The sequence below is a fragment of the Nomascus leucogenys genome, chromosome 12, assembly GCF_006542625.1.
Source record: "Nomascus leucogenys isolate Asia chromosome 12, Asia_NLE_v1, whole genome shotgun sequence".
Taxonomy (NCBI): domain Eukaryota; kingdom Metazoa; phylum Chordata; class Mammalia; order Primates; family Hylobatidae; genus Nomascus; species Nomascus leucogenys.
In genome coordinates, this window is record NC_044392.1 from 50,738,078 (window position 1) to 50,764,928 (window position 26,851).

At 54.7% G+C, this 26,851-nt stretch overlaps 2 protein-coding genes across 4 annotated transcripts; both read right to left on the reverse strand.

Moving 5' to 3' along the window:
• Window positions 1-13,766: 13,766 nt before the first annotated feature.
• On the reverse strand, window positions 13,767-25,567 carry ADAMTSL4 (ADAMTS like 4). 3 transcript variants are annotated; one of them, XM_030824630.1, is made up of 19 exons: window positions 23,707-24,274; window positions 22,686-22,789; window positions 22,386-22,443; window positions 21,781-22,088; window positions 20,922-21,618; window positions 20,577-20,679; window positions 20,410-20,478; window positions 19,478-19,614; window positions 18,626-18,830; window positions 18,199-18,371; window positions 17,944-18,055; window positions 17,658-17,843; window positions 17,364-17,493; window positions 16,523-16,727; window positions 16,022-16,198; window positions 15,506-15,709; window positions 15,199-15,378; window positions 14,767-14,911; window positions 13,767-14,612 (listed from the first exon to the last, which is right to left on the reverse strand). In XM_030824630.1, exons 1-19 carry the CDS (start codon window positions 23,719-23,721, stop codon window positions 14,476-14,478), a joined length of 3,345 nt encoding a protein of 1,114 aa, XP_030680490.1. In that variant the 5' UTR covers window positions 23,722-24,274; the 3' UTR covers window positions 13,767-14,475. The 3 variants fall into 3 exon arrangements, with proteins under 3 accessions (XP_030680490.1, XP_030680489.1, XP_030680488.1); XM_030824629.1 differs by lacking the exons at window positions 20,410-20,478; window positions 23,707-24,274 and adding an exon at window positions 25,500-25,567; XM_030824628.1 differs by lacking the exon at window positions 20,410-20,478.
• Window positions 23,918-24,725, reverse strand: LOC105740620. Its single transcript, XM_012511378.2, is given in 4 exon segments — window positions 23,918-24,180; window positions 24,183-24,376; window positions 24,379-24,540; window positions 24,543-24,725. Coding segments are annotated over 4 exon segments (765 nt in total). The 5' UTR covers window positions 24,709-24,725; the 3' UTR covers window positions 23,918-23,937.
• Window positions 25,568-26,851: the final 1,284 nt, after the last annotated feature.

Here is a 26,851-nt window from a genome sequence, read left to right on the forward strand (position 1 = left end):
CTGTGCCTCCCTGCAGTCAGTTGCATTTCTATTTAAAAGTGCATTTTTGTGCCGGGCGCGGTGGCTCAGGCTTGTAATCCCAGCACTTTGGGAGGCTGAGGCGGGCGGATCACGAGGTCAGGAGATCGAGACCACGGTGAAACCCCGTCTCTACTAAAAATACAAAAAAAAAAAAAATTAGCCGGGCGTGGTGGCGGGCGCCTGTAGTCCCAGCTACTCGGAGAGGCTGAGGCAGGAGAATCGGGTGAACCCGGGAGGCGGAGCTTGCAGTGAGCCGAGATCGTGCCACTGCACTCCAGCCTGGGCGACAGAGCGAGACTCCGTCTAAAAAAAAGAAAAAAAAACAACAAAAACAAACAAAAAAAAGTGCATTTTTTGGAAGCCCCTTTCTGGAGCCTAACTACCAGAAGGCAGCAACTTTTTGTATCATTACAAAGAAAGCTGTGTAAGTGCACTCCCAAGCAAAGGTGTGGTAGGAGAGTAGCGCCCACAGAGGACCCAAGCCCAAGTCTTGGCCTGAGTTAAGTTAGTGTTATTGCTCCCGTTGACATGCTATGATGTGAAGCCGTTTCTGGTAGTGTTCCTTTGCTCAGCACCTTAAAAGCTCGGATTTAATAGTAACTGGGTAACCTTAATCACTAGTTGGAATAATCAACACTTTGCTTTATGTTACACAACCAGACTTTCTCAGTTCCTGTTCTGTATCTAGAGCAAGGTCTTCATACTGTTTTCTTTCGCAAAATTTTTATTTAAAACAGTTGGTGACAGCTGAAGGATTTGTACAAAATTAAAATGAAGTAACTTGTACAACTGATGTGTAGCATGGCTCCAGCCAGATGCCCAAAGCACTGGCTATTAATTCCTGGAGTTCAGATGGTCAGTTGAGTCTATCCTAGTTTGTTGCTTCACTTGTTCAATCATTATGGAACTTTGTTTCTAGAACGCTGCCACTCTTCAAAGGCTTATCAATTTCAAATTTGAAAATTTAATTCTCTCTTAGTTTCAAAGTTGTTACAGTGTTATCTTACCTATGTGAAGTATGTGGAAAGTTGGGGGCTGGGGATTTTCCTCCAGGCCGATTAAGAAATAGCTCTCAGGGCCTGGTGTGGTGGCTCAGGCCTGTAATCTCAGCACTTAGGGAGGCTGAGGCGGGCGGATCATGAAGTCAAGAGATTGAGACCATCCTGGCCAACATAGTGAAACCCCGTCTCTATATAAAAAATATAAAAATCACCTGGGCGTGGTGGCGGGCACCTGTAGTCCCAGCTACTTGGGAGCCTGAGGCAGGAGAATCGCTTGAACCCGGGAGGCGGAGGTTGCAGTGAGCTGAGATCACGCCATTTCACTCCTAGAGCTCTTTGGTCCGGGCGCGGTGACTCATGCCTGTAATCCCAGCACTTTGGGAGGCCGAGGCGGAGGGACCACGAGGTCAGGAGTTTGAGGCCAGTCTGGCCAATATGGTGAAACTCCATCTCTACTAAAAATAAAAAATTGTAGGCCGGGCGCGGTGGCTCACGCTTGTAATCCCAGCACTTTGGGAGGCCTAGGCGGGCGGATCACGAGGTCAGGAGATCGAGACCACGGTGAAACCCCGTCTCTACTAAAAATACAAAAAATTAGCCGGGCGTGGTGGCGGGCGCCTGTAGTCCCAGCTACTCAGAGAGGCTGAGGCAGGAGAATGGCGTGAACCAGGGAGGCGGAGCTTGCAGTGAGCTGAGATTGCACCACTGCACTCCAGCCTGGGCGACAGAGCAAGACTCCGTCTCAAACAACAACAACAAAAAAAACCAGGCATGGTGGCGGGCGCCTGTAATCCCAGCTACTTGGGAGGCTGAGGCAGGAGAACCACGTGAACCCGGGAGGAACCCCGGAGGTGGAGGTTGCAGTGAGCCAAGATCGTGCCACTGCACTTCAGCCCGGGTGACAGTGTGAGACTCTGTCTCAAACAAAATAAAGAAAGAAAAGAAATACCTCAGTGGCTCACGCCTGTAATCCCAGCACTTTGGGAGGCCAAGGCGGGCTGATCACTTGAGGTCAGAAGTTCGAGACCTGCCTGGCCAACACGGTGAAACCCCATCTCTACTAAATACACAGAAATATTAGCCATGGTGGCGGGCACCAGTAGTCCCAGCTATTCAGGAGGCTGAGGCAGGAGAATCGCTTGAACCCAGGAGGTGGAGGTTATAGTGAGCCAAGATCATGCCACTGTACTCCAGCCTGGGTGACAGAGCGAGAATTCCTCTCAAAAAAAAAAAAAAAGGGCGCAGTGGCTTATGCCTGTAATTCCAGCACTTTGGGAGGCCGAGGTGGGCAGATCACCCAAAGTCAGGAATTCGAGACCAGCTTGGCCAACATGGTGAAACCCCGTCTCTACTAAAAATACAAAAATTAGCCGGGCATGGGGTCACGCGCCTGTAGTCCCAGATTGCAGCGAGCTGAAATCACGCCACTGCACTCCAGCCTGGCGACAGAGTGAGACTCCATCTCAAAAAAAAAAAAAACAAAAAACTTCTGAAAATTTGGTGTCCTTTACTAATAATTCTTGGGAAGTAGAAAAAGGATATACGTAGCAAGCTTTTGTTCCCATACTATACTTGGTTTTTCTAATTTGCAGTTCCCTTCTTGACCTGCATAGAATAATAGTTATTTTCCATTGGGAAATGAGAAATCTTCAACATTGAGGTAAGCTGGGATTTTTTTTTTTTTAAGAGGTGGGGGTCTCACTCTATTGCCCAGGCTGCAGTGCAGTGGGACTATCATGGTTCACTGCAGCCTTGAACTCCTGTGCTCAAGCAATCCTCCCACCTCAACCTCCAAAGTAGCTGGGACTACAGGTACCCCACCATGCCTTGTGTTTTGTTTTGTTTTGTTCATAGAGATGGGGTCTTGCTATATTGCCCAGGCTTGTCTATTTAGCAGGAGCTCTAGGCAGCCAGATGTTGAGAGTGTCTTCATTTTTCCATTACATGACAGTAGACTGCTTATTATGTATCATGAACTGTTAGATAATGGAATTATAAAGGGATCATTCTTCCCCTTAAGAAACTCAAAGAGGCTGGGCGCGGTGGCTCATGCCTGTAATCCCAGCACTTTGGGAGGCCGAGGCGGGCGGATCACAAGGTCAGGAGTTCGAGACCTGCCTGGCCAATATGGTGAAGCTCTGTCTCTAGTAAAAATACAAAAATTAGCCAGGTGTGGTGGTGGACACCTGTAGTCCCAGCTACTTGGGAGGCTGAGGCAGAAGAATTGCTTGAACCCAGGAGGCGGAGATTGCAGTGAGCTGAGATCGGGCCCCTGCACTCCAGCCTGGGAGACAGAGCAAGACTCTGTCTCCAAAAAAAGAAAAAAAGAAACTCAAAAAAAGATTGGGGAATAGTTCAAAAGAAACATGACAACTAACTACACATGTCAAAAAGCTATAAAGGACATGGGGACATTTGCGGAAATTTATGGATTGTATGTTAGTACTGTATCAGTGTTAAATTTCTTGAGTATTATACCTTGTTTTTAGGAGATGCATGCTAAAGAATTTATGCATCACGAATCCCATAATGAGAATGCAAATGTGGCTAGATGTTAAAGTTTGTGATCTAGCTGGGCGCAGTGGCTCATGCCTGTAATCCCAGCACTTTGGGAGACCAACGCAGGCAGATTGCTTAAACCCAGGAGTTTGAGACCAGCCTGGGCAACATGGTGAAACTCCATCTCTATAAAACATAAAAAAAATTAGCTTGGCACGTGCCTGTGGTCCGAGCTACTGGGGAGGCTGAGGTGGGAGAAGCTCTTGAGCTTACGAAGTCGAGGTTGCAGTGAGCTGAAATTGTGCCACTGCACTCCAGCCCAGGCAACAGAGTGAGACCCTGTCTTAAAAAAAAAAGAAACACACACACACACACACACACAAAGTTTACAATCTAGTAAGAGTGATATAGATGGACAGAAATAATTAGAAGGCACTGTACAAAGCATTATAGGGTTGGGAAAAAGCAGAGTGACAACTTCCAGACACAGAGGGTGGTAAAGAAGGCTTCATAAGAAATGTGAGGTTGGCCGGGCACAGTGGCTCAAGCCTGTAATTCCAGCACTTTGGGAGGCCGAGGCAGGTGGATCACGAGGTCAGGAGATCGAGACCATCCTGGCTAACATGGTAAAACCCCATCTCTACTAAAAATACAAAAAAATTAGCCGGGCATGGTGGCAGGCGCCTGTACTCCCAGCTACTCGGGAGGCTGAGGCAGAAGAATGGCATGAACTCAGGAGGTGGAGCTTGCAGTGAGCCGAGATCGCACCACTGCACTGCAGCCTGGGCAACAGAGCGAGACTCCATCTCAAAAAAAAAAAAGAAATGTGAGGTTGGACTTTAAAAGATGAGTAATGAGGCTGGGCGCGGTGGCTCATACCTGTAATCCCAGCACTTGGAGAGGCTGAGGTGGGTAGATCACCCGAGGTCACCAGTGTGGCCAACATGGCAAAACCCTGTCTCTACTAAAAATACAAAAATTTGATGAGCGTGATGGTGCACACCTGTAATCCTAGCTGCTTGGGGGGCTGAGGCCGGAGAATCATTTGAGCCCGGGAGGTGGAGGCTGCAGTGATCCGAAATCGTGCCACTGCACTCCAGCCTGGGCAACAGAACAAGACTCAAAAAAAAAAAAAAGATGAGTAAGAAACACGCACCAAAGCATGGAATTGGGAAAGACCCACTGGGTGTATGGAGATGGGAGGAGCACGGATGGACTGTGTAGGTAACTTTCTTATTCCATCTTCCTTCCCTGCCTTCTTTCTTCGCTCGCCGCTCTTGGTCAGTGAATACTGTATGTCTTCAGTTTTTCCCATCTCAGGCCTTATACAAAAATATTAGAGCCAAGCGCGGTGGCTCATGCCTGTAATCCCAGCACTTTGGGAGGCCGAGGCAGGCAGATCACCTGAGGTCAGGAGTTCGAGAATAGCATGGCCAACACGGCGAAACCCCATCTCTACTAAAAATACAAAAAAATTAGCGGGCGTGGTGGCTTATGCCTGTAGTCCCAGCTACTTCGGAGGCTGAGGCACCAGAATCACTTGAACCCGGGAGGCAGAGGCTGCATTGAGTCGTGATCACACCACTGCACTCCAGCCTGGGTGACAGAGAGACTCCATCTCAAAAAAAAAAAAAAACATTGGCCAGGCACAGTTGTACATACCTATAGTCCCAGATATTCTGGAGGCTAAGGCAGAAGAATCACTTGAGCCCTGGAGTTCAGGGCTATAGTGTGCTATGTTGATCTGGTGTTCACACTAAATTCTGCATCAATATGGTGACTTCTTGGGAGTGGGGGACCACCAGGTTGCCCAAGGAGGGGTGAACCTGCCTAGGTTGGAAATAGAGCTGGTCAAAACTCTTGTGCTCATCAGTAGTAGAATTGCACCTGTGAACAGCCACTGCCTTCCAACATGGGCAACATAGCAAGACCCTGCCTCTTAAGATAAAAATTGGAAAACACTGGTAGGAAAAAAGCGCTCTGTGGTCTAAATAAGTCTGGATTGGGTATAAATGACACACAACTGGATGGACTGTGTTTAAGAAGTAGAAAAGACTCAATTGCTTCCTGTATCATGTTAAAGTGGTGACCTTAAACACACAATCTCAGGATCATAGCCATCTTTGGATCTAGACTGAAGGAGTTGGCATTGGCAGGCCTGGTTTGAATAAAGTTGCCCTTTTAAGAGCATCACCTAAAATAGGTCACTGGAGCCTCACTGGTCCTTCACCCTCTAGGTTTTACATAGTCAGGGAAAGGAACCAAGGTTTTGCCTAAGAGCACTATGCTGTCTGCAGAACAGAATTTTAATAAGAGCTCCCAAAAGTTATTTAACTGGAACCCTAAGATACTGAATGGTGGCTTCCATGCTCCTTGATCCTGTTCCCGTGGGAGACTCAACTATTGCTATTCCCATCCTGATTCAAAAAACCAGTTTGCTCCAGCTGCCCAGACTTCCCCACAGGCTGCATTCTTGCCCATGAGCTCATTGTTTTGGCTTCTTTGCCTGTATAAATCTACTGTCAGTGCCAGAGGTCTCAGCCCGGGGCCCCCTAACTAGCTGGGGCTGCATTCCATTCAGAATTTCACCACCCCCACTTGGTGTTCTTCCCGCCCTCATGTGGTCACATGTGTATGTTTACTCAAGTTAGCCTGGGACAAGGTGTGCTGGCATAGAGAGCCAAGGAAGCAGAGAAGGAAAAGAATGTTTAACTGTTAGGTTTCATCCTGGATTAGATTTCAGTAAAAATGCTTTCAGTTCTGTGCCCTAAAAAATGTTGGTAGGAGGATCTGGTTTTGAAAATTTTGCTATACATTTCATAGTCTACCCTACTGGGCTGGTTATGACTCTCAGGTATTCAGATTTGAAGGGGAGAATGTGGTTAATTCTCCCTGGGAAACACCGCATTCACATGCATTTTATTCCTGAAGCTCCTATGCCCAGATCTATCAGGCCTGCCTTTCTCAGCTCACACCGCCATCCTTTAGGTTGCTTGGAGCAGTTCCCACCGTCTCCAGCCCTTGGTGGAAATGGGGGGAGGGGAGACAGCTGGCCTGCTGCAAGGGAGCAGCTGTTCGGTTTCACTGCTTTGTTACTGAACTTTCCTGAGGGGAGATACCTCGTTTATTTCCTTTTGCATGACAGCCCAGATCTAAGGAAAGTGGGACACACCTCAGGTGAAGGGTTATGGGAAGAGCATTTCTCTTTTTTTTTTTTTTTTTTTTTTTTTGAGACCGAGTCTCCCTCTGTCGCCCAGGCTGGAGTGCAGTGGCGCAATCTCGGCTCACTGCAGGCTCCGCCCCCCGGGGTTCACACCATTCTCCTGCCTCAGCCTCCCGAGTAGCTGGGACTACAGGTGCCTGCCACCTCGCCCGGCTAATTTTTTGTATTTTCAGTAGAGACGGGGTTTCACCGTGTTAACAAGGATGGTCTCGATCTCCTCACCTCGTGATCCGCCCGCCTCGGCCTCCCGAAGTGCTGGGATTACAGGCGTGAGCCACGGCGCCCGGCCGGGAAGAGCATTTCTCTTTGCAGAGTTTTGGATTAATACTAGATGCTTAAGCGGCATACTCCTTTCCTCCACCCCCCCCTTCTTCATCTGTAAAAACAAAACCAAAAAACAAAACTGCAGGCTGTGGCTGTGGGAGGTGACTTTTTTTCATTTCTCAGAAATCCCTCATGAGGCAAAGCAGAGAAACAGAAAGAGGGAAACAACTTCGTGTCAAAATGAGGTTGTGTGTGTGTGTTTTGAAATGAGGTGGCTTGTTGTCAGCTTTAAGGAACAACAGCTCTGCAGAGGAGCCTGGTGATGGCGGGGAGGAGTGCTGGGCTACCTGCTTCCTTGCCCCTTGCCCCACTTCAAAGCTGGGTAGTTGGGGTCAGGTATGAAACAGGATGGAAGTCGCTGTATCTTCCCTTCCCCATCATGAACCATGAAAGATATATCAGTGCTAATGTATGAAAGAAAAATTTGACCAGTCGCGGTGGCTCATGCCTGTAATCCCAGCACTTTGAGAGGCCGAGGCGGGTGGATCACCTGAGGTCAGGAGTTTGAGACCAGACTGACCAACATGGCAAAACTCTGTCTCTACTAAAAATGGGTGTGGTGGTGTGCACCTGTGGTCCTAGCTACTTAGGAGGCTGAGGCATGAGAACTGCTTGAACCTGGGATGCAGAGGTTGCAGTGAGCCTAGATCGTGCCGCTGCACTCCAGCCTGGGCCAGTGAGACTATGTCTCAAAAAAAAAAATTAGTAAATGCTTGTGGCTTACCATTATACATAAGCCTATGTTTGCAAGACAGTGTACCTTAAACAAAGACCAGGAATACTGTCATTTCCTGGACCCAGGAAAATTGGCCAGGCGCAGTTGCACGTGCCTGTAGTCCCAGATATTCTGGAGGCTAAGACAGAAGAATGACTTGAGCCCTGGAGTTCAGGGCTATAGTGCGCTATGTTGATCTGGTGTTCACGCTAAGTTCCGCATCAATATGGTGACTTCCTGGGAGTGGGGGACCACCAGGTTGCCTAAGGAGGGGTGAACCTGCCTAGGTTGGAAATAGAGCTGGTCAAAACTCTGTGCTCATCAGTAGTAGAATTGCACCTGTGAATAGCCATCGCCCTCCAGCATGGGCAACATAGCAAGACCCTGCCTCTTAAGATAAAAATAGGAAAGCACTGGTAGGAAAAAAAAGGCTCTTTGGTCTAAATAAGTCTGGATTGGGTATAAATGACACATAACTATCATGAATTTGAAAGCATTTCTAATGTCTTGAAAGTTTGAAAAAGTTTAAACAGAATTTTAGCTGAAAAGTCCTGAAAGACATTTGAAAAAAAACCTTAAAACTATTCAACGTTTGGGCTGGGCACAGTGGCTCATGCCTGTAATCCCAGCACTTTGGGAGGCCAAGGCAGGCAGATCACTTGAGGCCAGGAGCTCAAAACCAGCCTGGCCAACATGGCGAAACCCCTTCTCTATTAAAAATACAAAAATTAGCCAGGCATGATGATGCGTGCCTGTAGTCCCAGCTACTCAGGAGGCTGAGGCAGGAGAATCACCTGAAGCCAGGAGGTTGCAGTGAGCCGAAATTGCACCACTGCACTCCAGCCTGGGTGACCAAGCGAGACTCTGTCTCCAAAAAAAAAAAAAAAAAAACAACTATTCAAGGTTTGGATCATTGAGGCCAAAATTATTTTGATAACAAGATGCCCCATGTGAATGAAACTGAGTAATAGAAGGCTCATGGCCAGTAGTCATAGCTACTAGGGAGACTGAGGCAGGAGGATCACTTGAGCCCAGGAAGTTGAGGCTGCAGTGAGCTGTGATTGTGCCACTGCATTTCAGCCTGATGACACAGCAAGACCCTGTCTCGAAAAAAAAAAAAAAAAGAAAAGAAAAGAAGGAAGCCAGGCACCCCATAGACCCAGCTATTCAAGAAGCTGAGGCAGGAGGATTGCTTGAGCCTAGGAGTTCAAGTCTAGCCTAGGCAACATAGTGAGACCCTGTCTCTTAAAAATATACATATAATTTTTAAAAATTCTTTTATTTTTACATGAATGGAAACAGGATCTCACTGTGTTGCCCAGGTTGGTCTTCAACTCCTGGACTTAGGTGATCTCCCTGCCTTGGCCTCTCAAAGTGCTGGGGTTACAGGCGTGAGCCACCATGTCTAGCCAAAAATAAATTTTTAAAAGTGTTTTTGGCCAGGCGTGGTGCCTGTAATCCCAACACTTCGGGAGGCCGAGATGAGTGGATCAGCTGAGGTCAGGAGGTCGAGACCACCCTGACCAACATGGTGAAACCCTGTCTCTATTAAAAATACAACATTAGCTGGGCGTGGTGACACATGCCTGTAGTCCTAGCTACTTGGGAGGCTGAGTGAGGAGAATCGCTTGAACCTGGGAGGCGGAGGTTGCAGTGAGCCGAGATCACACCATTGCACTTCAGCCTGGGCAACAAGAGCAAAACTCCATCTAAAAAAAAAAAAAAAGTGAAGAAACTGGATCTGAAGCCTTAATTTTCTCCCCTATAAACAGGACTTAAAGATACTGTCAGCTATCTTATTACTGCAAAGATTTAAAGAGAGACTATTGATACACGTGCTTTGTGCTTTTATCTTAAAGCACTATACAAATAGAAGGAGTTTCAGGACTGTCCCTTAAGGGTTTACTCTATTAACCATTTTCAAGTCCTTAAGTTCCCTAGGAGAAGCAATTAAGAACCAGGCATCAGTAGAGTATGTTGAATTAAAAGGTTCTACAGCTGTATTTTGAGGCCCGGAAGAGACATAAACAGGACTTTCTATGGCTAGGCAGAGCAGGAGTCACCAGTTAGGAAAAATCCCCAGGGTCAGAAACCACCTCCCTGCCAAATTTGCCCTGCTGCCTGTTTTTGTATGGCCCACAAGCTAAGAATCATTTTGGTATTTTTAAATGGTTGAAAAAAATGGGCCGGGCACAGTGGCTCATGCCTGTAATTCCAGCACTTTGGGAGGCTGAGGTGGGAGAACTGCTTGAGCCCAGTAATTCAGGACCAGCCTGGGCAACACACTGAGACCCTACAAAATTTTTTTTTTTAATTAGCTAGGTGTGGTGACCTGCACCTGTGGTCCCAGCTACTCGGGAGGCTGAGGCAGGAGGATGGCTTGAGCCCTGGAGGTCAAAACTGCAGTGAGCTATGATTGTGCCCTACCCCCGCACTCTACCCTGGGCAACAAAGCAAGATCCTGTCTCAAAAAAAAAAAAATTAAAACTTTAGTGTCACAAGTCTGATTGCAACACAGCTACGCCCATTTGTTTACTTATCGTCTATGGCTGCTTTGCGCTGCTACAGTAGAGAAGCTGCAACAGAGATGATAGGGCCTGCAAAGCCTAACATATTTATCATCTACTCCTGTAGAGAAAAAGTTTGCCCAACCCTCTACTAAAGCTAAAGAGAAGTCTCATTTTTTGATGAAAGAGGCAGGCAACCAATAGTCAACAGTAAGGAGGAGAGGAATGCAGCGATAGGAGAGAGGAAGGGTGACCTTGTTCCAGGGGAGATGATCTCTGCCTGTCTCATCAAGGGGAGGGCCTTTTAGCCTAGGGATCCCAGGTGTACAGTCTGCTCCTTTTTTATAATCCCACCCTCTTTCCCCCAGTTTCTTTTCCTCTTCACTCAAAGTTCAGTGGAGCTATCTCAAGAGATTCAGTTAAGGCTCAGAAGAGCACACAGCACACAAACATGCTGACCCAAGCTAGCCTTCCTCCCCCAGCACAGGGCTCTTCTCAGGCCTCTCAGCACAGCTCTCCAGTGCTCACAGGAGAAATGCTCTGCTCTGGCCAGCTTCCAGCCAACTCTGCACCTCCCCTTCAGCTGGCAGAGCTGATGGCTCCCTGGCATCTGACTGCCATATCTCGTGCATACCTTGTTTTGGACTAATCTTATACATTCCTCCCTCAAATCCTTTCTTCCTTCAGACTCAGCCCTGAAACACCCTCTTCTTGAGTTTTCCCAGTCTCCTAGGTCAGGAAGCCCAAAAGTCAGATTCAGGGTTTATGCTGGCTACTTTGAGGTTAACCCAAACTTTTTCTGTCTCTTGTTGACAGACTTAGACTTAGGTACTTTCCTGAGGCTTTCTACTTCCTTTAGACAGTGTCTCTGCCCTTTAAAGCTGATACCTCTTCATCACCTACCTGTGGCAAACCACCTCTACTTGAAACACACACCTCCCCAAACCATAATTTCTACCGTAGCATGATTCTCCATGATTCAAAGAGAGGAGAGGGCTTCCTGGGTCAGTTTACTCTGGTGGGGAAGATGCTAATATGAAGTCTCTATTTGAAAACCTGGGGACAAGGGGAGAGCAAGGAATGAGAGAGGGTCTGGCTGGAGAGAATCTGGAGGGAGGCTCTCCTGGCATCTTGTTCTCTCTACACCCCACCCTCTACTACTACATGGACCCTCCATGTCCATCTAGAGTCTCCCACCAGAGCTCTTCTCTTACAGGTTTCCTGGGAGAAGGTGACTTAAGGCTGAGACACTTACGCCCTGGGCCAGCCACTGGGTTCCTGTGCTCTGCTTCACTTCTAGTTACCAGAAAGGTGGAATCTGGATGAGTGGAGGTGAGGAGAAGGTTCAAACTCTCCACCAGACCCACGCTGCAGCTGTGAGCACCTGCTTACAGGGAGGCCTGGGGGTTGGGGAAGTCCAGGAGCTAAATTTAGTCCAAAAGCTGCAACTTAAATTGGGTGGGTATTTACCCTGGGGAAGCTGAGAGGGGGAGGGGAGAGGAATCCTGACCCAGCTGAACTTGTGAGAGCACAGATCACCCCTAGTGTCACTGATAATCAAACCACAACCCCCTCCCCCAGCACACCCTCAGAAAGGAGGCATCCTCAACAATTTGCAGGCCTTTTGCATGCTTGATCTCTCTTGTGCATATCAAGTTTGTTCCTATCACTACCCCACCCTCATCTCAATTCTCAGGGGTCCAGTTCCTCTGAGTCCTTCCCTAAATTCCCACTAGCACACCAAACCCAGGGGCCCTCCCACATTCTTCTGCCCTTAGGCTGCAGCTTCTGCTCTCCCAAGTCCCTCCAGAGGGTTTCAGAGGTCAGCGAACAGGTGTCTGGCCACACTACTCCCCTCTAAGGGGCCAATAAAAGCGGTTGCTTGGAGTCGGGTTCCCTTTCCTGAGAACTTCCACATTGACCCCATAATGACCTCAGTGACCAGAGGAAGGAGTCCTTAGGGGATGCACTGAGTCCTAGCTCTAAAGAGGCGAAAGGGAGCAGACCCCCAGATGAGAGCCCACCTCGTGAGAGGTCAGAGGCTGGAGGCCAAGAGGGAGCTCAGGGGCTGGCAGAAAGAGAAAGGGTGCTGAAGCTGGGGAGCCCTGCGAGGGGCTGCGACCGCACCTCCACCTGCGATTGGTTCTCAGGCTCAGGGCAAACGACAAACCTGCCCAGCAACAGCCCTGAGCAGAGGGAGGGGAGCTTCGGGGAAGTCAGCTGAGCCGGCGCCGCCCAGCTCTGGGCTTCCAGGAATCGCTGGGAGGGCCCCAGCCTCCACCCCACCCCTCCCTGGGTCTCAGGACTCTGCCTTCCCGGCCTTCTATACCTACTGGGCGGGCTCGGATCCCGTTTCCCTGGCCCCCCCACATCTGTGATTCCCTGCTGACGCCTCTTTAGGCTCAGCGGAGACGTTGGAACTGGGCTTTCCTTGTGGCCCCCTTTCCTCGCTCCCTGCCCTGGGCTGACGTCAGTTTTATCTTCCTTCTCCATTCCCTTTTGCCTCCTTCCCCACTCGCTCTCCTCTTAAGATGTCCAAATTCTTCCTTCTCAGCCACTTTCAACCCAGAGAAAGCCCGAGTCCCAAAGCAACAGGAAGATGTGCGAGGGACCGCGAGTGTGGGGAGATCCTGCCGCCTCGGGCAACTCTGTGGCCCCCCACAGGGTCCAGGTGCTCAGAAAACAGCAGCCACTGAGTTCACTGTTTCCGCAGGCCCCGTATTCCCGGCTGTGCTCAGCTGGGCTTGTGGAGCTGCGAGCGGGGGCGCTCCTGCGGCACCGCCCCTCCCGGGCAGCCCGGCTTCCAGGAGAGACTGGGCCTCAGTCTCCGAATGGCAGGGGTCTGGGAGAGGATATGATGGCAAAGGCCTGTCCCTCTCAGGCCGCCTCTAGCAAGTTACCTTGAGAGAAGCGAGTAGGAGGAGGAAGGAGGCCAGGCTGAGCCATCTCTGAGGAATGTGGCTTTGGCAGGACATCCAGTGCTGCCCCGCTCCTCCCTCAGCCCTGCCCAGGGCCCCGGAGCCGGGCCGGGCTCCTCCCCTTCCAGGGGAAGGGCTTGGGGCAGGAATCCCTTCCCTTTCCCCATCCCAGGAGAAGCCCCAGAGCGTAGGGAAATGCGTACGGCAGGGCTAGAGAAAGGGAACAGGAAAAAAGAGCTTCGACAAGCCAACGGCCCTTCGCTCAGGTCCCAGCGGAAAGGCGCAGATACCCGGAGACTTCCCAGAGAGACTCGACCCACCAAAAAGCACACCGCGGCCGCGCAGCCCTTCCCTCAGCTCTGGAACCCAGCGCCCCACACCTCAACTGGGAGAACTGGTGACCTCTAGTGGCCCATGACCAGCCTGCAGGGCCTGGGGCTGGCGGAGATTCTCTGACCCAAACTCTCCTCCTGGGCTCTAATGCTGTTCCCCTGCCCACCCTACCTTCTGCCTTCACACTGCTGAGGGGTCCGTAGCCAACAAGGAATAGCCCGTTTCTCATTTGTCATGACCATCTTTAATAAAAAATAAATTAGTTCTGGGTGGGAACCATTTCAGGAGGCAGGGAGTGGGGCTGGGGGAGGGGGGCGCATGCTCACATTTCTCTTTTTCACCCTCTGCCCAGCTGGGCCTTGCTCTGGAGAGGCAGTCTCTTTCCTCCTGCCTTTCTCGGTAAGGCAGGATTGGCAGTGGCTGACCCCAGCCCTAGCTAATTAGGGAGGCAGGGGCAGAGATATTAGGCAAATGAGAAGGGGTCAGAGACACAGGGCAGCTTAGAAGATGTGAGGTCTGAACATGAGAAATGAGGCTTAGGACACAAAACTGGAGTTGGTGGGGAGACCACACTCTAAGTAGCTCAGATTAGCAAGGAACTGCAGACTTGCTTTCCTCTCCACCTAGGAAAGTCTCAGGGAAACAGGTCTTGCCCTTCTCAGTCTGTGTAACTTCTTTTTGAAAAGTGATACACGTTTGAGCACACACATATCCATGCAGTCCCCAAAGCACACCTGAGGCATATGTGCACACACCCATCACACCACCACATGGGCCTGACCACAGCCCTGAAAGTCACCTTGCCACCCTCTGTCACCTGGAGGACATCCCTGCTGAGACTGGGACAGGCTGGGGAGCCAGGGGGTTCAGAGTGGGCCGATCAATGGGTGACCGATGGTGGCACAGAAAACCGTGAGGGTGCCCCGGGCCCCTTTCAGGAGGGATCCTGGGGAGACCGCTCCAGGACATGTGCGCAAGAGCGGCAACAGGTGGCTGTGTAGTAGGGGTAGACGCAGAGCCGGGCCTGTACCACCAGGGGGCAATGTGGAGAGCTGTCCTTGCATTGATCATCTGGGGACAGAGGAGACCAGTGGGCACAAGAGAGTCACCAGGACCCACCGGTCTGGGAATGGGTGTGCTGCCCATTCCCACTGGTCCTTTCTCATCTCCTCCCATACTTCAGCTAATCCACTGTATTGGGGATTGGGGAGAGGGGGCTCTTTACCAGGGCGCTGGCTGCAGGGTTGGCTGTTACAGGGGCGCTTCCTGGAGGGCCGCAGTTGAGGAGGGCATCGGGTGCTGAGGGTCTGGTTGGCGCTCAGGCACTGGACCTCCCGTGTCTGCGTTCCCCCTTGGCAGGAGCGAGAACACTGGGGCGACCCCAGCCATCATATCAGACCTTTGCCAGGCCCGGGATCCTCCTTAACCCCTGGCTCCACCTCTCTCCCCAAAAGGTGGTGGTGGGGAGCCTCCTAGGACATTGTGAAATCCCAAATGGAGAGGGCCCGTCTTTCCTCCAAGTCTATAAGAAGTAGGACAGTGGTAACGCTTGGCTGGGCTTATTCTGGGGCACAGAGAGACCTGGAGGGGTACAGGGAGAGGAGCTCCCCTCCCCTGGGGGCCCAGGCTGAGCAGGGCAGCGCAGCCAGGCACTCACTGGGCTCCAGGGCGTGGAAAACCATCGGTCCTGGCAGGCCTGCCCTTGACAGGGCTGCAGGGCAGGGGGCCTGGGGAGGTGAGAACAGTTGCTCGGAGAAGTCACGTTGAACTCCGTCCCCAGTTTGGATACACAGATAATGTCTCTACGCTGTGTGCCGGAGCCACATTCAGAGGAGCACTAGTGTAGGGGGGAGGGCAGGGTGATGAGGGGAGGGGAGGGGAGGACAGAGAGCACCCCAAGTGCCCACAAGGAATCCCATTGGGACTGGCACCCCCTTCCTGCTCTCAGCAGGCGCTCAGCTTACCTCACCCCAGGGCCCTGTGTACCAGCGCCAAGTCCTCTCACAGGGCCCCAGGCTGCAGGCGCGCATGTCAGGGGGCCGGCTTCCTGGTGGACAGCTCTGCCCAGTTCCTGCTCCTGCTTCCCCCTGGCCCGGCCCGAGGGCTGCCCCACTCCCAAGGCAGACTACAGAGCGCCGCTGGATTCCCGTCCCACACTCGGCTGAGCACTGCGGAGGAGGAGAGCGGCCTGTGTGAGGGGCCTGCTGGTGACTGGCACAAGGGACAGTATGGCAGCAGGGAGGGATGCATCCTGGGTCCGAATCCTGGGCGTTAGGGAATGTCCCCGGGTACCAGGCCTGGACGGGGAATCCTAGCCGGGCCCCTCATGGAAGTTATTCTCACTTATCTCTGGGTTCCCAATGTCAAGCATGTAGCAGGCGCTTGATCAATACAAGTTTATTGAGCTGTGCTGGAAAGGCTGAGGTGTCCTGGGCATGGTTACCCAGGATGCAGGACATGGCTGGGGGTTCGGGGCTCACCTTGGAGCTCCAGTCGCTGTGGAACCAGGCGGTAGTACAGGGCCCCATGTCACAGGCCTCTCTGCTGGGGGGCTGTGGGGGGCCTGACGCACACTCCTGCTCGCTCACTTCATCACCATTGTTCCCAACACAGCGAACCTGCCGGCTTCTCTGGCCCCGGCCGCACCGCACGGAGCACTGAGGGGGCGAGGGGAATCCAGGGAGCTGGGCTTCCCAGACCTTCTCAGCCAGCTTCCAGCTCTAGGGCTTCAGAACCAGGCTCTGCCTTCGATCCCCAGCCCAGCAGTCACATGGCTTCATGGGCTGAGGAGGAGGCTGATCCCTAGGGCCCTGGGCCCCCAGTCCCTGGTTCGGTCCCTTATCTGACTTCTATATTGGGGGTCCATATGAAACCATGTTTGTAAATAGTTTCTGCTGATGAAAAATAAGTTGAAAAACCACTGCTCTTGTTCACCTGTGCCCATTCCCCTCCCCAGCACCTCCTTGCCCGGGCACACTCACCTGGCTCCAAGGAGAGCCAACTTCCCAATGGCCACAGAGGCGCAGCTGGCAAGACTGGGTGATGTTGGGCCGGGGGAGATGTCCACAGCGCTCCGGGGGCACCGAGGAGCCACCCCCACCAAATTCCTGCCGGCACTGCAGCTGGCGGTGCTGGGTGCCGGGGCCACAGGAGCGGCTGCAGGATGTCCACTCACCAGCCTCCCAGCTGCAGGCACCAGCAGGGCAGGGAAGAGGTGGAGACACAGATGAGATGTGTGGGGCTGCTGTGGCAGCAGAGATGGAAGACACACTGGACGTGGGGGACTCAGAGGAGAGTGGGCACGTTTGGCGTTTGGAGTCTGGGTTCCTGGGGGGCTCAGCCTGCCATGGCTTTTTTTTTTTTTTTTTTTTTTTTTGAGACGGAGTCTTGCTCTGTCCCCCAGGCTGGAGTGCAGTGGTGTGATCTCGGCTCACTGCAAGCTCCACCTCCCGGGTTCACGCCATTCTCCTGCCTCAGCCTCCCGAGTAGCTGGGACTACAGGCGCCCGCCAACACGCCCGGCTAATTTTTTTTTTTTTTTTGTATTTTTAGTAGAGACGGGGTTTCACCATGTTAGCCAGGATGGTCTCGATCTCCTGACCTCGTGATCCGCCCGCCTCGGCCTCCCAAAGTGCTGGGATTACAGGCTTGAGCCACCACGCCCGGCCCAGCTTTCTTGCTGCCTACCAAATGTCTGCCTTTCTAATCTAATGTTGTCTCTCTGCAGCCAGGAGATGTCGCGTTGAGTGCAGAGTTCAGGTAAGATTCTGGGGGCAACTGCAGTGTTTCCAGTACCCTAACCCTCCCCGTGGGCCATACTCACTATGGGGGGCATGGGGTGCCATGGCAGGGTTCAGGGGAGGCTGGGGGCCTGGCACCCGCGGCACAGCTGCGTTCATCCAGTTCCTCTCCCGACTCACGGGAGATGCAGAGGAAAATGGGGCGCCAGACACCTAAGTGGGTGAGAAGGCAGCCGGGGAGGCAGGAGGCTAGAGCCCAAGCTCAGTGGTATTCCAGACGCAGGGTCGGGCGTGGCCCCACAATCTGGGATGCAGGATTAGGAGTGTCAGTTGGGGAGTTTGGACCGAGGTGCGGGGAACGCACTGCGATGTCTCACCTTTCCCGCAGGACGCTGAGCATGCAGAGTGTCCCACTCGTTTCCAGTACGCAGCTGGAGACCCCAGGGGTGTCCTGGGATGGGGCGGGGCGGGCATCTGGGGGATCCGCACCTGACGCTGGAGGGTGCCTGGGGTCCGGGCTGGGCGGGGCACCGGAGCGAGTGGGGGCTCCACCCTCAGAATCTCTGTGCAGGGGAGCAGGCGAATCAGATGCCACCCCACTGCCCCAGAGCCCGCCCTGCAGCCTCTCCCTCCTCCTTCCAAGTGCAGGGGTCAGAGTCTTACCCGGCTGAAGCTGGGGGACAGGGGGCTCTGGGGTGGGGTTCTCAAGGATTGGAGGAGGTGAAGAGATGACATACTGATAAAAAACGCCTGGGTTTTCCTCCTGAAAGATCATCTGGGGAGAAGAGAAGATAATGAATGTGTGGGGGTGGCCAGAGGAGGATGCCACCAGCTCTCCCATCTTGACAACCACAGCTCTGCCCTTAGAGGGAACAGCCTCCCTCCCCAGCATCCAGCTGCCCCTGGCCCCAGGCTCACATAGACATCCACAGGCTGGGTGGTGGGGCCTTCAGCCGACAGACTCTCCCCTTTGCCCTCCTCCCTGGGAGGACGGTTATATCGAAAGACGGTCCCGCCGGCCCTGTAGGACCCAGGGGGATCCACAGCCCAGTTCCCATTGATGATGGACCGGCCCCCAGGGCCACGAAGTGCTGCGGGTCAGAGGTGAGAGATCGGGAAATTCCAGGGTGATAATACCTTCCTCCTCCCACACTGTGTCCTTAGCCTATAGAAGTTCCCACCAGAACCTAAGATCCCCCCAAGCCCTCTCAGCTTCCTCACTCCTTCCACGAGGGGAGAGGCTAGGCCCTGGACATCCCCCTGTTTGGCTTGCTCACTGCACTGAGTGGGGGTATGGAGGGCCGAACAGAGATGGAAGTGGAAGGGGAGGCAGCTGGGTGCTCACCCAGGTAGTTGGAGCTAGGCCGGAGCTGGGCAATCTGGAGCCGCGAGGCTCCTGCTGGAATCCACAAGATCTTCTGATAGCCCAGGGGGCCCCCTCGGTCAGTGAGGTTCCCCGAAACAAGGCGACAGGTAGAATCATCACCCCCACAGACTCCACAGCCATCAGGACGCCTGCCAGAGCCAAGGATCCCATCACAGCCGGGGCTCTGGAGAGAGTGAGGTGAGGCAGCGGCCACAGAATGCCAGACACCACCTCAACCCCACCCCAGTCCCCTCGGGAGCCTCAGCTCACTACCCTGCTTTTTGTGCCACAAATGAGAGCACAAAAACAGCCCCAACATCCCCAGCCAGACCCAGGGACACAGACAGGCGCCCGATCAGATCCTTCAGGCTCTGCTCAGCCCAGCTTGGCAGGTGAGAATTCTCCCTTGGTGATCTCAGTATGGTGTTTTGTTGTTGAATTGATTGAGACTGTGCAAATACGTGTGTGTGCATGTGTTCATGCATGTGTGTCTACATGTGTATGTGTACATGTGTGCACGCATATGCGTGTGTGCACGTGCATGTGTGTGCATGTGTGTCTGTGTGCATATGCGTGTGTGCATGTATTCATGCACGTGTGCACGTGTATGCATACATGTCTGTCCATATGTGTGCATGTGTGCATGTGCATGTGTGTGCATATGCATGTGTGCATGTGTGTGCGTGTCTGTGTGCATATGCGTGTGTGTACGTGCTTGCATGTGTGCATGTGTTCATGCATATGTGTGTGTGTACATGTGTATGCGCATGGGGGCATGTGTGTGTCTGTGTGCATATGCATGTGTGTGTGTGTGACTCTGTCTTCCCTCACCAGACAGCGTCCAGCCACACAGATGTCAGGGGCTCCAGGCTGACACAGGGTCCCATCCTGGACCTTTTCGGTGTGACGGACATAGAAGCGGAAGCCACGGGGCCGGCAGTTCAGTTCACAGCGCTGGGAGCCCTGGACTAAGGGACAGGGTAGAAGGGTGGTTAGTGGGCTCCCTGGTGGGAGGTCAGCTGAGAGAGGCCGCAGAGGGGGCACCTTGAGGTTGCCCAGTTCACTGTGGATGAAGGAAACGTGACAACAGCACAAGCTGAGAAGGTGGTCAGGGCCAGGCGCAGTGGCTCATGCCTGTAATCCCAGCACTTTGGGAGGCCAAGGTGGGTGCATCATTAGGTCAGGAGTTCAAGACCAGCCTGGCCAACATGGTGAAACCCTGTCTCTACTACAAATACAAAAATTAACCAGGCGTGGTGGCACATGCCTGTAGTCCCAGCTACTCGGGAGGCTGAGGCAGGAGAATTGCTTGAACCCAGGAGGCAGAGGTTGCAGTAAGCTGAGATCGTGCCACTGCACTCCAGCCTGGGCGACAGAGTGAGACTCCGTCTCAGAAAAAAAAAAGAAGGTGGTCAGGTCAGTCGAGGTCACCGAGACCATCAAAGGGACTCTGAACTGAGAGAGGAGCAATCCCCGATGCCCATGATTCTGTGTGTTCAGAGCTCCTGAGTGCTTGTCTTGGTGTCAAGTTAACACAGGCCTAAAGTGAAGCGGATGGTAACCTGGGAGCAGCCGGTACGATAGTGCCCACGATGCGTGGCACACCCCCACCTGGCTGTCACGACTGGACAGGATCTCTCCCACCGTGGCCCTCTTGTGTCACAGCCACCTGACGCCTGGTGATGGCCTTACCAGAGGAGTCCAGACAAAGCGTGTCTCCCACACCTCGTCCTCCCAAACCGACCCCTCTGCAGACCACTCACCACCTGTGCTGTCTCCTGACCCAGCCCCAGGGAGAAGAAAGAAGGCATGGCGCAGGGGAAGCAGAGGGGCTGGAAGTCATTCAGGGCTGGGAGTAAGCAGGTGTCTCCTCTCCCTTTCATCCCCAATTCCAAGCCACCACTGCCCAGGGATGGGCAAGAAACCTCACCTTCAGTGAAGGGCTCCCACTGGTACAGCTGGCCCATGAATTCCTGGGAGTTAAAGGCCGCGCACTGCAGGGCCCGGGGGTCTGGCTGCTCGGGGGGGCAGGGCTGCGGTGAGGGGTACAAAGGAGTCAGAGCTGGGGAGCAAAATGAGGGTAGGGTCAGGGCTGAACCTGGGGAGCAGGCGGGAGGCTCAGGTCAGCGGAAGAGCTCCAAGACCCCTGCCCTGAGGTGGTCAGATGCCAAGGCCCTTCTCCCTCAGGTATCAAGCAGAAGCTGAGGACCCAGCTTCAGGGCGGGGAGGCCACACTGGAGGTCGGGGTTGGGAGGGGAGGCCCGAGGAGACTCACCGCTTGGCTGCAGGCTCTTAGCTGCTCACTCTCCCCAGAACATCTTGGGATAGGGCTACTGGGAGCAAAGAGGCTCCAGAGGGAGCTGGCATGGGGGCCGTTGCTCAGCAGGGGCAGCCAGGCGCCCGGGTGCTGAGGGTCAGGCTTCAGGCGGGGCCCGTGAGGAGTCCCCCCCGTTCCCCAAGGCCCCTGGCCCTGCTGGCTTCGGCCCCAAGGGACCGAAGGAAAAGGATCAGGGCGTCTCTCTGCTACCTGGGGACTGGCCCAACCCTGGGAACTTGGCCTTTGTGGCTGAGGGGATGCATGGAAGAAGCCACCTTCTTCTAAGGAGTGTGTGGGTAAGGGGGGCTCTGTGCCAGAGGCCTGGGCTCTGGGGTGGTGCCGTGGGGGGGCAGGCCTGGTTCTGGGGGCCACCTCTGTCTGAGCAGTTTCAGGGCTTAGAGGTTCTGCTGCGGGGGATGGGGTGTGGACAGACAGTTCTGTGGGAGGGAGCTCAGTTTGGGGGCTGCCGTTTGCGGAGAATGGCTCTGCTCTTGGAGTAGGGGATGGAATGGGCTCTTCCCCTCTAGAAGAGATCAGGGACAGCTCAGATCTGGGTGGCCTCCGAGGGTGCCTGCGGTTCCTGTGCAGTGGCAATGCAAAGGGCACTCTCCCATAACCGAACATTCCTGGCTTGATGGGATCTCGAAGCCGGGACCTGAGAAGGTGTTTCAGATGTGGGGACACAGCTCTGACCCTGTTTCCCCAGTTTACTTCCTGGCACCAAAGACAAGCCCTCTGAAGCCACCCGTGCTCCCCTTTCCTTCATGCTAAGCCCCCACCTTGTCCAAGGCCCACCTCTTCCACCCAGGTCTCTCACCTCCTGGCTGCTCGAATCTCCTGGGTCTCCTCTCTCCCTAGGTGGGAAGCGGGACCTCGAAGTGGGCCACCCCTTCCCCGAGACTGTGTCCTGTACAAGGGGAGGGCTTCTGGATGTCTTGGGGGCCGGGGAGGGAGGGGCAGACTCGGGCGGAGCTGCGCTGTAGGGAGCTGACATGTCCGGCTCCTGCGCTGCACCCCCACCCCGCAGGGTTGGGAGCAAGAGTCCCACTGGACCCAAGGTCCCCAGACACCTTCGGGGCCCTGGCCCTCCTCTGTAGGTGTCTGAAGAGAGTGTCTGGACAACACCTATATAGAGAAAAAGGTCAGACAGAATTGGAAGGATTAGACGGAACTGTCCAGAGCGTCCATGTAGACCAACCCTGAGGCTCATGGAGTCGCTACCAGTCCAAGGTCACATTCAGCAGCAGAGGGAGAACTACACCTCGGCCTCTTGGTGTTATGAGGCAAGGAACTGGGGAGTTGGCAGGGGAGGTGGGTGGGCTGTGGGGAATGGAGGCGTGGCCTGGAGAGATGGGGTGGGAGCCCAGGGGGAGATGAAAGGGTGGCAGGCAGGCTGCAGCTGCTCACTTGTCCAAAGCTCACCTCCTGATCCAGGCAGAGCTGAGGGAGGGACAGAAGCAGCAGCAGATACAGCCAGGGCCTGCAAACCAAAGACCGGGGGAGGGACGTCAGACTGGAGCCCGAGCCAGAGGGGGTGTTGCAACACCGCCCTCGGCCCCCAGCCGGCTCCCCATATCCTGACTACCAACTTCTCAGAAAGCAGAAGTTACTCATCACTTCCCCTGCCCCTCCCAGTGGTCCTCTTTCCCTCACTTCCAGACACACAGCCATCCCAGCACCCCCCCTTTTCCTCCCCCCACCACCCGTGGCCCCTTCTCTCACCTGCTGGTCCAGTTCTCCATCGCTCCCCCACTACTGCCCCAGGGCAAGGGAGGAGCGGACAGGTCACAAAAACTACGCAGGCATCTGGGCATGGAGGGCGCTCTCTGCAGGGACAGAAGCCTGGTGGTTACCTCTCCAGTGTCCAGAGAGCTTGGGGCTGGGAGGACAGCTCAGAGAGTATGGAGGAGGAGGCGAAACTGGCCCACCCCTTTAGGATCCTCAGGGTAGGAGCAGGGAGGATCACTGCCTTGTCCATCTGTAGAGGCTACATGGTCAGGGGCTGACCTCAGCCTTCCAACTAAGGCTCAGTCCCCGCCCCTGGGCCCTGTAGGGGCTTCTTAGCTCCTCCCCAAATCCTACCTAGGGACTGTTTCTAGGCCGGCTCAGGCACACACAAAAGGCTTTTTTTTTTTTTTTTTTTGAGATGGAGATCTCACTCTGTCATCCAGGCTGGAGGGCAATGGTGCCACCAAAGCTCATTGCAGCCTCAAACTCACAGGCTCTCCTTCCTCAGCCTCCTGAGTAGGTGGGACTACATGCGTGCACCACCACACCCAGCTAATTTTGGCATTTTTTGGTGGAGACAGGATCCAGCTAAATTGCCCAGGCTGGTCTCGAACTCCTGGCCTCAAGTGCTTCTCCCACCTTGGCCTCCCAAAGTGCTGGGATGACAGGTGTGAGCCACCGCACCCAGACAGAGGGCTCCTTCTAAAATGGTTGTCATCTGCTCCCACTCCTGCCCTCCCAGAGGTGCCTAGAAAGTAGAGGAGGAAGGCTCCACTGAGGATGTGCCAGACACTCTCTCTGAGGACCCACCAGAAGCCCCTTCCTTGGGTCTTCCAGAAACAAGACCTTCCCCAGCCATCTCTCTGTCCTACTTGCCTCCCGCCTTTCTCTTCCCTTCTTAGATAAGCTCTTTACGGAACATCCAGGCACATCTCAGACACTTTTTGGCCAAGGGATAAGCTAAATGGGTTGACGGTTTAATCTCTAGAGAAGAAGCTGGCAATGTAACACCCACTCTGGGTGCCAGCATCCGGAGTTGGTTCAGTGAGGGCTTGTTTCCTGTGCGGCTCTACCAGCTGGGGAAGCGGGAAGGAGAGGTGCAGCCGGGGCTGCCTCATGCCCCGGACACAGGCCTCTCATTCTGAAGAGCCGGGAAGTCCATCTGAAGTTCAGCTTTGAACACTGGAGAAGTGAGGCTTGGAACACACCCCAGCCACCAAGCCTGACTCTCTTTGCCCCCTTCTTCTCACTTTGAGTCCTTCCCACCCCTGCTCCTCATCCCACTCTTAGTTCTGCTTTCCAGGAAAAAAAAAATCTGTTTCTGTTGGATCTGAAAGGCACTCGGGAGAGGAATCCAGGGAGCCCTCCCATTGCTGAGGTGGGCCAGCTCTGGGGCGGAAAATGACCAAGAGAAGGGTAGGAATGTGCCTGGGGGCAGACCCTCAGCCCCACTGCCCTCCCTGAGACCTAGGGTTCGGAATTTGAGGGAGAGGCATCAGAGTGGCTGAGCCAGAGCGGGCGCCTCAGGGCTTGGGGTTGGGGAGGGGGTTGCCGATGGCCACTCCTTCCCCTGGCTGGGCCAGCCACTGAGGTCAGCAACTCCGCCCTGACTGAACGGGGGAGGCCAGGGTCTCCAGAGAAGGGCCCATGTTCCACCCAAGTCTTCAGGCTCTGCCTGACTCTGTTACTCCAGCTGAGGGAAGAAGAAACGGGGTGATGGTCACTGCCTGCCCCTTCTCTGATGCCGACCCCTCTCCATGCCCTCTCTGCCTCTGCTTCTCTCTGCCACCGAGATCTCTTCTCGCCGCCCCTCTCCACGCGTCTACCCAGTACACATAATCCCGTCCGAGCTGGGTTTGGCTTTGGCAGTTCCCTGGAGAAGTGAGGGGTGGGGGTGACGTGAGCTCCCGGGGCCCGGGCCAGGCCTGGCTCCCTCTCTGGAAAAGTCCCACCCCACCCTCCCCTGTGCAGCCCGGCAGGGGCCCATGCCCCCTCCTCTGCAGAAACACACGCACATTTATGCTTCTCACCCCTTTCCATGTCCCTCATTTGGTGTCGTTCCCGGCCCAGGACGAGGAAAGGAGAGGTCAGAGGTGGTCACTCTGGTGCCAGAGTAGACCGCGGTCTGGACAAACGTGGGCTCCTCCTGGCCACATCTCTCCACACTGCCCAGTGAAGACCAAGGAACAGAGACCTGCGCAGGGCTCACCCCTTCACCCCCAGGTCTCCCCGCTGGAGAGTGGCTGGACCCTGTGTTTCTGGGCTAGCCATGGAGAATCCCTGTCCTGAGTCCGAATTCCCGGGCCCTCACAGAGCCCTCCACTCCTGGGTCTGGCAGGCCACCCCAACAGGTGTCTTTCTTTTTTGTCAACCTCTTCTGCCATCGGGCTGAGCTGGATCAAGGGCACCCACCTGCGTCCCTCGCGGCGACCCTGTCCTCCAAGTCCAGGAGTGCAGTGGGGGGCACACCGTCCCAGAGCACCCTCCTAGGGAGAGGGCAGGAGGCGCCGGCCGCGCGGGGAGGTCGTGGGTCTGTTTTCCAACTTTACTATGTGACTTAGGAGGAATTTTGGCTCACTCCCCGCCCGGGTGATGGGGCCAGAGTTCCACGGGATCAGACTCCCTCCCCAGGAATTCGACCCCAGGGGCTGGAAGATTGTCCGAGGCCACCGGAGCTGGGTCCGGGGTCGTGGCGGGGGCGCGACCGCACAGCGCAGGGAGAGGGGACGACGCGGGCGCGCGGGGCGGGCGGTCTAACGGGACCCGGGAGAGGGGCGGCCGGGGCCGTGGTCCCGGGGATGTCTCTACCTGCTCTGCGAGCCCCGGGTGGCCCGTTAACCCTTCTGCGCCCAGGCGCTCTCTCCAGGCAACCTCGCTCCGCGGCGGCCACTGCGGCCCCTGAGCCGCGCTCCGGTCACCGCCGCCTCGGCCGCGACTCCGCCCTCGCGCCCGTCCCCGCCCCGCCCCGCCCGCCAAGCGCCCCAGCCCGCGCCCCTCGGCGGCCCTGGGGTGGAGACGGTCGGCCTCGCAGCCCCGCTCGCCAGGACCACCCACCCCGGGCTGCGCGCCGGGCGCCTCTCCGACGGCTGCGTGAGCAGAAGCCCGGGCTGGCCCAGCCGGGGTTGGAGGCTGCCGTAGCTCCCGGGCGCTGTCCCCGTGCCCGGCTGAGACTACGGACTTAAGCAGCCCGGGCCTCTGAGCGGCTCGGGAGAGCGGTGCGAGCGCGGCGCGGCGCGGCGGGGCGCGGCACAGGCGGGGCGCCCTCCAGGGGCGCCTGGAGCGAGGCGACCTGGGAGAGCCACTGGTCCGAGAGGGCGGCGCCCTGGACAGAGGTGCCCACGGCCCCCGATCCGCGTGGGTCCAGGCTCTCCCCTCCACGCAGCCTCCCCTGCAAACTCAGTCACTCCTGCCTCTCCCGTGTTGGGCAGTGGCGGTTCCGATTGCTGGGACTTCTATGAGCTCCGATTTTTTCTTCAGTAAGGTTTTACACTCGGGCCTCAGCGAAAGGACAGCGTGCTGACTTCTGAGTCAGACTGATCTGGATTTGAATCTCAGCTCCAGCTCTTGCCAGCTATGTGGTCTTCGACGGATACTTCCACCCCTGTGTGGTGCAGTTTGCTCATCTGCAAAATGGGACTAATCTAATATATATGATGGGCTTGGATATGTCTCTCTATCCATTTATACATGGAAGAATGCACCCCAAACTCAGTAGCATTGGTGACATCTGGGGAGGGGTGCAGGGTTGGGGGAGGACTGAAAAAGGCTTTTGCTTTTTACTCTGCGTTATGTTTATTATTATTATTATTATTTTTTCAGACGGAGTCTGTCGCCCAGGCTGGAGTGCAGTGGCGCTATCTTGGCTCACTGCAAGCTCCGCCTCCCAGGTTCACGCCATTCTCCTGCCCCAGCCTCCCGAGTAGCTGGGATTACAGGCGTCTGCCATCACGCCCGGCTAATTTTTTGTATTTTTAGTAGAGACGGGGTTTCATTGTGTTAGCCAGGATGGTCTCCATCTCCTGACCTCGTGATCCGTCCGCCTCGGCCTCCCAATGTGCTGGGATTACAGGCGTGAGCCACCGCGCCCGGCCTCTTGTTATTAGTATTATTATTATTAAGACGGAGTCTCATTCTTGTCGCCCAGGCTGGAGTGCAATGCC

Excerpts from the sequence above, each read along its gene's own strand:
- ADAMTSL4 (XM_030824630.1), bottom strand. Across the intron at positions 20,479-20,576 it reads GTGGGAGCCCTTCACTGAAG|CCCCTCTGCTTCCCCTGCGC; the intron begins GTGAGGTTTCTT and ends AATGACTTCCAG. Across the intron at positions 18,831-19,477 it reads GTGTGGCTGGACGCTGTCTG|AGCCCCGGCTGTGATGGGAT; the intron begins GTGAGGGAAGAC and ends CACTCTCTCCAG.